We start from the raw sequence: 10,044 nt of genomic DNA, 5'->3' as shown, positions 1-10,044 counted from the left end.
TACCATCGTGAATAAAACTAAGAACAGGCATAGACAAGTAGAACACTGCCAAGTCTGCCAGAACCACAACTAAATAGAAACTAGATAACAGGAAGTAGCAACCTGAAATAAAAACAGACAATGAGGGTTAAAAAATGACAGCAAAAAAAGAATAAAAATCACAGCATGAATTTTTACAAATAAAAACAAGCTTTAAATTAATAATATTAATTCAGTGTCAAAACACATTTTTGTCTAAAGCAAGGATTATGAAAAGTAAATCAGATTTCAAAATATATTAAACTTATAATGGATGCTTCAGCATCTAAAGAAGAGGACACCGAAATTAATAAACTGCTTAGTCTTTATATGGAAATAAATAATTTGTCATATCCTTTACATATGAAACAAAACAAATCTGTGGTCAAGTATACTCGTATACCTGATTTTGATATAAAATCCGAAGGTAAGCCAATTGACATCCATATTTATTTTTAAATATTTTGGATAAGATCATCGTAATTTTTAAAGAGACTACGCTGAACTCTATTATTTCTTAATCAAACACTGAACTCTATTATTTTTTACACATATTATGCAGTTTTAAAATTATATTTATTATAAATATATTTGCAAAATGGAAGCAATCTCATTTTAGTAGCTATTAAGTTAATTAATAATAACAAATTGGTGTTTATTTTGGTGATTTTAGAATGTATTTTCGAGTTGTTTGATGTTTTTATTTGGATATTTATAGTATAGTGTACATTCAATAAAAAAAATGAAAATTGTTTGTTTTGTTTTTAAATAAAATTTTATTTTTAGCACTATGGCCACAAAATCCATTGGAACCTAGACTGCGTCGAATTGTTATGATTGAAGAGCCAATACATGAGAGTCGTAGGTCTCTTAAGTCAGAAGTCACCATTTCGTCTCAAACAATGGCATCAGATATTTATAAACGAAAAGTTATTGCAATAGGAGAAGATAATTATAGTCTTCACCCTAAATTTTGTAATTATATATTTAAGCCATTATATAAAGTCTATTTATGATTGCCAGCTGTACTACAATGTATAGGATTGTACTATATTTCGGGTCTGAGTATACCTTATAAGTAATACTTCTGAGTAATTATAATATTACAATAAAAAAGTAAAAGATTGTGAGTTAACTGATAAAAATATAAAGTTTATTAATATATACCTACCTAACATAACAAATATAGAAATTTGTTTGCAAGGTACTGTTTTTACCAGCATTTTGATAAAAAAATGTATTTATTCATATTATTCATCTGCTAACATTTGTTTACTACAATACAGACAAAAAAGATACATGGTACATGGAACTAAAACTAAACACAAAACAAATAAAAAAGAAAATTATTTTTTTTTTTAAATGTATACATTTTTAGGATGATTCAATTTTAGTTTTCAATATTACTTGGTACGGTCACTGTTCTTATTAACCCAACTTGCAACAGGAGAATTAGATCCAAACACTGTTTTATCGAGTGGAGGATAAAGGAGGGTTATTGCATTATGGGGAAACGTCACTGGTACACATATATTAAACTTATTGAGTAGCTGAGGACAATCAATTCCATTGGTGGAAAGTTTTAGAGACAAAAAATATATCTAATACTATATTTTATAGATGAAATATTGGCTGGCAGTCCTTTCTATGTTACTAGTATGGTTCACACCATTTAGTAAAATCATTATAAATTAATTATTATATTACAGCACAAAACTTAAAAAAACCTTTGTATAAAATGATTAATCGAGCTATTGAAACGGACAGTAAAGAGGAAAAGCATTTATTACAGAAAAACATTTCTAAAACAAGTTACTCTTCTCGAAGTATGTATTTTATTTTCTTAAATTTTGATATGAATCTAAATTTTTAGTAAATAATTGTATTTACTATTATAACATATGAAATATTTTTTTAAATTTCAGCTCCAAAAGAATCTAGGGTTATAGTCAATACCAATGCAAATGAACATAAGAAGGAATTAAATAATGTTTGTAAATTGGGAAGTAGACACAGTAAAATCATGAAACTAGATAGTGAAACAAGTAATTTTAATAAAAGCACTAGATCTATTGGTAAATTGTAACTTGATAAATTTTGATTTTTTGTATATGCTGAAAATTAGTTAATTCTATTAATGTTTTCATATTTTACAGAATCAGCAAGAAGCGGAAGAAATCAAAATATACCTTCTAAAATTAGTGTAAATAAAAAATATACTAGCTCTGATAAAGCAATTGAAAAAGAGAACCCTACAAAAAAAAACAAATTTAAAAATAATTTTCAAAAAAGATTTGTTCAACCAATAGTATCAGAAAAGATAAGAATTAATAAATCTCCAATGATTTTTAACCATAAGGCTTCAGATGTTACTGGTATAAAAGGAACAAATAAACCAGTTTCCATAATACATGTACCAATCGAAGATAAAAGAGAGAAGCATGATGTAGCAACGACTATGTCACCTCATAGTGTAGATATTAACAAAACAACACTAAACACCGCAGATTCTAGTATACAAGTCACAAATGAGATGAATGTAAAGGATGTAATGATTGAAACTAATTTATTACCAAATAAAGTAGACCAAGTTACTGAGACAAGTGAAGATTTTTCACTTAATAACATTGTAGAAAATACCAAGAGTCAATCTTTTGATAGTCTTGATATACCAAATCTAAGCTTAATGAATAAACACAGTAATAAAGCCAAAGAAGAAGTAATTGACTTATTCAGTAAAGATGATTATTTCATTAAAAGTAACCCATGTACTGAAAAACCTATGAGAAATGAGGAAAAACTTATTGAATCTCATTTTAATAATACTTCATACATTATAAGCAGAGCCACTGTAACATACACAACCAGGCAGAAAATAGATTTTCATGTTGTTGGCAAAAATGAAATGCTGCCGTCTCATTTACCATCCAATCAATATAGTTATCCCTTCAATGTTGTATCAGTTTTAAAAAAAGAAATGGAAAATCAAGACTCTTGCAATAAACATAATAAATATGGTGACAAAAATGATGGAACACACGTCAATTTGGCCCATTCAAAAGATGTGACCTCATTTAATTGTTCGTACGTTTTTGACAATGATAAACTTATGAAGCCGTCAGAGATAATTAGTACAATAAAAGTTAATAACAGTTTATTACAGCAACGTGACTACATTTGCGAACAATTCCAACGGGAACTCAATTTTATCGATTCGTTTTTTGAGTCTTTGCAATACTTAGAGAGCTGTTCTCTATCTGAAAAGAGTGTAACGGAAAATAAAATAGAAAATTTTATAAACCATAACGGCCACAACTTAAGTAATTTAGAGTTAGGGTCACTTCTGTCCAAATTTGAGGAAGATGCTAATGTTGATGATACTGACACAATGGCTTCAAAGAATCTTTGTCTGGTGAGTGTTATTTTTCAAATGTAAACAATTATGAAACTATTGTCTTTGTATTTAACTGATAACAATGACTGTATAGAACTTTGTGAAAGTAACTAATTTGTGACACTGTTGATATGAAATGTTAATTAATTTTTATCCATTCTTTTAATATCTTTTACAAACGCTTTTCATATGTTATGTTTCAGCTCAACTTGCTCATTCGAGATGAGAAGAGACGAGCCAAAGGAATCTTGTTTATACTGAAAATGCGAGAAGATGCTTTAAAAGATTTTACAAAGTCGCAAATTTTATATTTAGAAAATAAAAAGAAACAAGACAATATTGATATATCGACATTGAAGAAGAAACAGCGCGGAGCACTTTTGAAGTTGCAACAGGAATGTGGTGAAATGCAACGTATGCGGAAAGCTCTGCTGGCAGTGCTAGAGAAGCGTAAATTGGCTCTTATGAAGACCAAGAAAAATATCGAATTGAAGTTGAGAAATAGCTTTGATATAAAACAAATAATTTTGGGCAAAAAAAGACTGCGACAAAGTAGCTCGGTTGACCGCCACTTAGCCCCTGTTAAGTGTTTCGAGCTGTCCAGCAGTGGCTGTGATGACAGCACCACCTCTCGACCAAAATCTGCTCCAATACTTACATCCAATGTATCAAAATGTATCACTAGCGCAGAGAAATGTGTGCAAACCGGCGATAGTATTACCATAAATCAAGTGGATCAATCGACTAACACAACTGACGAAAATTTTGTGGTAGTCGATGGCGGCTATCTCAACATATTATTTCACAATCTATCGTTACCACAAATATTCAGTAGCGGCAAACAGTACGAAGTAAACCAGGAGGCATTGAAAAATATCGTACATACAAGTAACACGTATCACGTCACCAACAATGACGTCATGATCGAGGAGCTTATGGAACAAATAAAAGATATAGATACATCTAGTACCCCTTCCACTGCAAGAAGCCTTGTAGAGGAATTCGACCAGATTTACAAGGGTCTGGCTGAAGAGGAGAAATTAAAACACAGTTCTGAACAAAATTATAATAATGTTATTGATGAGATTAAAGATACTGTTTTTTCTACAAGTGTACTTCAAGAAAATAGCGAAAGAGGAGGAGAGTGTGTTGATAATACTGAGGTAGTTGATGATAGAAGCAATGATGTTTTCCACGTGGATGTCTCATGTACATGCGAGCCTTTACTGGTGTCTGTGGGTAGTCAGGCAAATAAAAGTAAAGAAACGGCAGCTATAAGCGTGTCCGGGCCATTGCCTGTGCCAGCGGGCGCTGCGGCGGGCGGCGATGAACAAGCTGACGTGCCGTCTGGGTTGCGACAGGCGCCTTCATTATCTTCACAAGGTGAGTTACATAATACAAAGGGTTTATATCCAACATTCAACACGCGATTTTGGTACTAGGCTTCCGCTGCCTTCCGTTCTAAATTGTCTCTCTTTCTAAAAAAAAAAGTGCTACCGTTTATACAAGAAAATGTAAACAATGTTTGCGTGAAAATTCTTTCACCCATGTAAAGCTACATTATCAATGGGCTATATAGGAGTTTAATCTGAAAATGTTTTTATTACTCATAAAAATAGTAATAGTTTTACATATGACATAATTAATGATTGAATACATTTGTATTCTATGTTTATTCAGACCACTTAAAGCTCTAATAATGCTCTGTTACATCCCTTATTCCCAGGCTCAATATGTTAGCAAATTCCATTTATTGTATTTTTCTGTAGCATGGGAATAGCGGGTCAGCAAATTCAATTCATTCTATTTCCTTTTAATTAAATATAATTTATTAGTGAGTTAGATCTGGGACGCGGTCGCGAATACTTGAGAACCATAATTACCCAATGTAATTATTTTGTACTTCGCTAATAAAAGTGTGTGGTCAAAGTGTAGTTTTTCTTAAAAAGACTGAGGTCAAAGGCCGCATAACAAAATTGGTGTCAGAAGTGGGATACCAGTGAAGTCTAACGACAAGAGTAGACATTGGTATCCGAACCTGGCCTACCAGTCTCTACAGTAAAACTTGCCCAATGGACAAGTCTGCGCCAGCCACATTTTCTGGATGACGGTCAGCCTCAGCATCAGCGTGAGCCCGCTCCAGCTACACTACTTGGAGACGGTCAGCCTTAGCATCAGCGTGAGCCCGCTTCAGCCGCAAAAGCACCAGGTCTAACCCATCATCATCATCTCTTCAAGTTCTTCAAAATGTTCCATTACTTCAAATTCCATATCGTGGGAAAGCGCCACAATCTTCATCGCGTCATACATCTAGTCCAGTTAAGTCCAGCTACGTGACACTGCTAGCAACAACAATGAGTCGCAGATTCATCATTTTAATGTGAGTGTTTAGTGAATGTTTTATAAAATAATATTCTAATTCAGTGAAATAATATTCTATATCAAGTGAAAATAATTTTATTCTAAATCGTTTTATATTTTACTAGCGGACCCGGACGCGGCTACGCCTGCTTGAAATATAAGAATATAATTTCTATAGAAATATACTATTATATTTATTTTCATAAGGATGAATATCAAAATGACGCGGTAACGAACGCGGTCGCGTTGCGGACGGCGGTTGTTATTAACATGGCAGAATAAATTGCATGTCAAATTAGAAAGTATTTTAATTTATTAGTACATATGTGTATTGTAATATTATATAGTCTATAGCACTTCTGAAGAATGCAGCTTTCATACAAAACAAAAACATAGTAATCGATCCAGTAGATCCAGAGATCTTAGCGTTCAAACAAACAAACAAACAAACTCTTCCGCTTTATTATATTAGTATAGATTTTTTTATATTATTATTTTTATAATAATTTATATATTTCTTATATAAATTATTATAAAAATATTCAGCATAATTGTTTCAAGTCCAACATAATGTCTTTCAAATCAGAATCACATTTAAATAATACTATGTCAAAAAATAATACTTTATCGTTTTTAACTAAATTCATTAAATCATACAATGGCGTTCGGGAATCACTCCCCGCATTTTTAACATATTGCGATAATGCAATGCCAAGTAAAACAAACAGCCTTAGTAATTAGATATTGTAGTAAGGTCGTTGTAGCATTAGCTTGACACCGACTTCAAAATTATAAAATCTTTATAAAATTATGATTTACTTTTTAGATCGTTTTAGAAGTCGGTATTTGTTTTTATTAAAAAATAATTTATTAAGTTAAAGGTTGCCCGGTAGAGATCACCTGTGGGTGATAAGGCCGCCTTTACACCATTTTTCATTTGTTTCTTTTTTCTGTTTTTTGTTTAAGTTAATTTATCTTTGTTTTTTCGTTTTGTTAATTAATATCAATTATGGTGTAATAAAGTATTCAAATAAATAAATAAATGAATGAATTAAGCTTAAGCGTAATAATATCAACGTCGCGAAAATGACCAGTATTCTATATCTATTATAGAATCTAAATCATATATTCTATATGAAAATAATGACGAAGTTTTTTTAAAAAAATAATAATTTCGGTGCCGTGTCTGCCGAAATCGCGTCATAATTACGACACGAATAAAACTAATTTTAATTCTAATTCTTATTATAATAATTCTAGTTTTAATTCTATATCGCTAAAAAGGTTAGTCAAAATTATAATTCTATTACAAATTCTATATCTCAACTGCACCATAAAGGAGATATTTATTATGCGACGTCACTGTCTCCGAAATTTATCCACTGCCTCTTATCACCGATATTCTAGACCAACTTGTTTTATTATAAGTACTAATTCAAGCATTTCTGGACACTATGAATTTACCAGAATGCTTTTTGGACTGAAAAATGCCCCCTAATTTCAACGGCTTCTTCGGCTCTTTCGGCTGGACATAGCCTCCCCTAATGATAAATCTTAAATAAATAATCGTAAATACAACATCTATACTAATTCTTTTTATTATTATTAATAAAAATCAAATTTTATATTTCAATTTTAATTCTATTTCTTATATGATATTAATTCTTTTAATTAATAAAAATAAATTCTATATTCAATGCTGTATCTAATGATTAATCTATTATTAATCATTTAATTATTTTTATTATTAAGAAAAATCAAATTTCTATTTCGTTCTCTAATTCTATTTCATATGATTAATAAATAATCATAATTAAGTATTAAAAAGTATAATTATTATTAATTAAAATTTAATGTCATTCTAATATTTTTAATTCTATTTCTATACAATATTTTTATGATTGTTAATTTGTAAACAAATAAACACATTCAATGTTAATTGTTAGTTATGTTAGTTATGATTATAAAATATTTCTATTTCCTACTATATTCCTATGACTGATAAATAACTACACATTTTAAACAATCTTATTATTATAAATAAAATTTAATTCTATTATCTTACGATTTAATTATAATTGATTAATTCTATAATTTCTATGTCAATGTTTAAATTCAATTTCATTCAATTTCTGGTAACAAATATTTTTATGTAATAATAAATATTTTTGTTTCAAATTTTATTTCTTTGTTTTGTATTTTCTATAACAATGGTTTCCTAAGTTTCGATTATCGACTTCGCTATATCTCGTAAAAGTTCGGTCAAAAAGGTAAAAAAATATGCCTATGTTAGCGAATTCCATTTATTGTATTATTCCGTAGCATGGGAATAGCGGGTCAGCAAATTCAATTCATTCTATTTCTTTTCAATTAAATATCATTTATTAGACAGTTAGATCTGGGACGCGGTCGCGAATACTTGGGAACCATAATTACCCAATGTAACTATTTTGTATTTCGTTAATAAAAAGTGTGTGGACAAAGTGTAGTTTTTTTTTAAAAAGACTGAAGTGAAAGGCCGCAAAACAGCTCCCTTTATAAAATTTGATTATATTGATTATAATAAGTATATTATCTTTTTATGTGTTACAATTAAGTGTTTCGAATATTTTTTAATTATTTTTTTGTATATTTTAGATGATAGCAGCTTTGCCAGTAGTCAGCCACTTTCATCAAGTACTCTACTTACCACTCCAGCCCAGTTTGAAGCCGAAGAGTTACGCCGACAACAACTAGAAATAGAACGAGAGGTAATAAACACCTTTTTTACTTATTACTTAATTAGTAAAAAAATAGTTCTATACTAATATAGTTTACTTACAATTCAAAATAACCAATTTTTAAGGGGATGAAGAAAATGTTCACATCTTCCCATGTTTCTTATTAGGGTCAATACTGAAACCGTGTTTTATTTTAATTCATCACTAAGATATAAAATTTTATTGTATGTGTATGTTTTATTGTATATAAAGTAAGACAAAGGTCCAATTTTGTGTGCGTGATTACTATTCGCTATAATATATAATATTGGCGTCCTCGTGGCGCAGAATCATAGTCTGATATAAACACATGGATTCGATTCCCGCTATAATAACAAAAAAAGCAGTAGAAAGATAAACGACACTGAGTTCCACAACTCCATATACAATCTATACTAAATATTGTTTGATAATTACAGATTAAAGCTCTAGAACAGCAGCAGTGTCAACTGTTAGCACTGCGGGAGATCCCGGACAAGCCACCCCCACCTTACACTCCGCCGTCAGATCCCAAACCGAAAACGCCAAGAAATTACAATATAGATGAAACGGTGCAACAAAAGATAAAAGATATTATTAGCGAATCAACTACTGACATCGGCGTGAATGATCCCTTCGACGTATTCATTACTGATTTTTGTCGAGATACAGTACAAAAGCAAAAGATGGAAAATAACGAGAAATATTGGGAAACATGTAACCTCCTACCGTCGAAGACACCGCTCAGTACTGAAAAATTTATTAGTAAAACAGTAACAGATCTGAAAGAAGTTTTAACAAGTGTTCAACCAACAATTGTTTCAGGTTTGTTTTTTTTGGTTTATTAAATTCATCATCATCATCATCACATATAACCTTAGCCATTGTCTACTTAAGGATCTTAAGTGCGTTGTCATAAAAAATAAAGAGAAATAAATAAATTACTGGACACCTATTTTAAATTGTGAAATATATGTTTTGATAGTTAGCTATGAATTATTAATTTTATAATAAAAGTAATAGTAATGTAGGGTAAGTACTTATCATGAAATTTTTGGCATTAAAATGTTTGAGAATTATAATAACGTGTTTGAATATAATAGTAGTGACGAGATAAAGTTTTGTTTTAGTAAAATGTCATTTACAATCAGTTAAATTTCACGATTACCAACCCGGTAATTTTATTAGATTATGCGGGTAAATCCGCGTTTGGGTCGTTCATAGAACTATGATTGCAAGGTTACAGCTTCAAATGTTATTATTAATCCACCATCAGTGGGCAATCCTAATAGTTAAAGGCATAAAAATTTCATGAAACCAAATTCCATTTGAATATTTTTTAGCACCTCGCTGTATCTCGTACATAGCAAGGTTTGCAGACGGAATCTTGTTAAGAAACTCCGTTCCCCATTATACGCCAAATTATAGAGGCATTGCTTGTTGAGTGGTCGAACTCGAATCTGAATCGAACCCACAACCTATCGAGTTTACTCTTTGTGCACCTGTGCCACGACTAGCGTCAATTAAATATTC

The 10,044-nt window shown here is 30.6% G+C and overlaps 1 protein-coding gene across 1 annotated transcript in view; it reads left to right on the top strand.

Moving 5' to 3' along the window:
- Positions 1-54: 54 nt before the first annotated feature.
- The window catches only part of LOC146526957 (uncharacterized), a 12,823-nt gene continuing 2,833 nt past the window's right edge, over positions 55-10,044 (top strand). Inside the window, exons 1-8 of the mRNA XM_085205590.1 lie at positions 55-445; positions 805-993; positions 1,728-1,844; positions 1,944-2,093; positions 2,175-3,430; positions 3,616-4,795; positions 8,411-8,523; positions 8,952-9,336. Of these exons, the coding sequence (XP_085061716.1) occupies positions 289-445; positions 805-993; positions 1,728-1,844; positions 1,944-2,093; positions 2,175-3,430; positions 3,616-4,795; positions 8,411-8,523; positions 8,952-9,336 (3,547 nt within the window). The 5' untranslated portion in view covers positions 55-288. The remainder of the gene's footprint in view (positions 446-804; positions 994-1,727; positions 1,845-1,943; positions 2,094-2,174; positions 3,431-3,615; positions 4,796-8,410; positions 8,524-8,951; positions 9,337-10,044) is intronic.

Source organism: Heliconius melpomene, chromosome 21 (genome assembly GCF_056956725.1).
Source record: "Heliconius melpomene rosina isolate 202511_hmr_F chromosome 21, ASM5695672v1, whole genome shotgun sequence".
NCBI lineage: Eukaryota > Metazoa > Arthropoda > Insecta > Lepidoptera > Nymphalidae > Heliconius > Heliconius melpomene.
The sequence above is the reverse complement of the archived record's forward strand: the minus strand, read 5'-3'. Positions and strand labels throughout refer to the sequence as shown.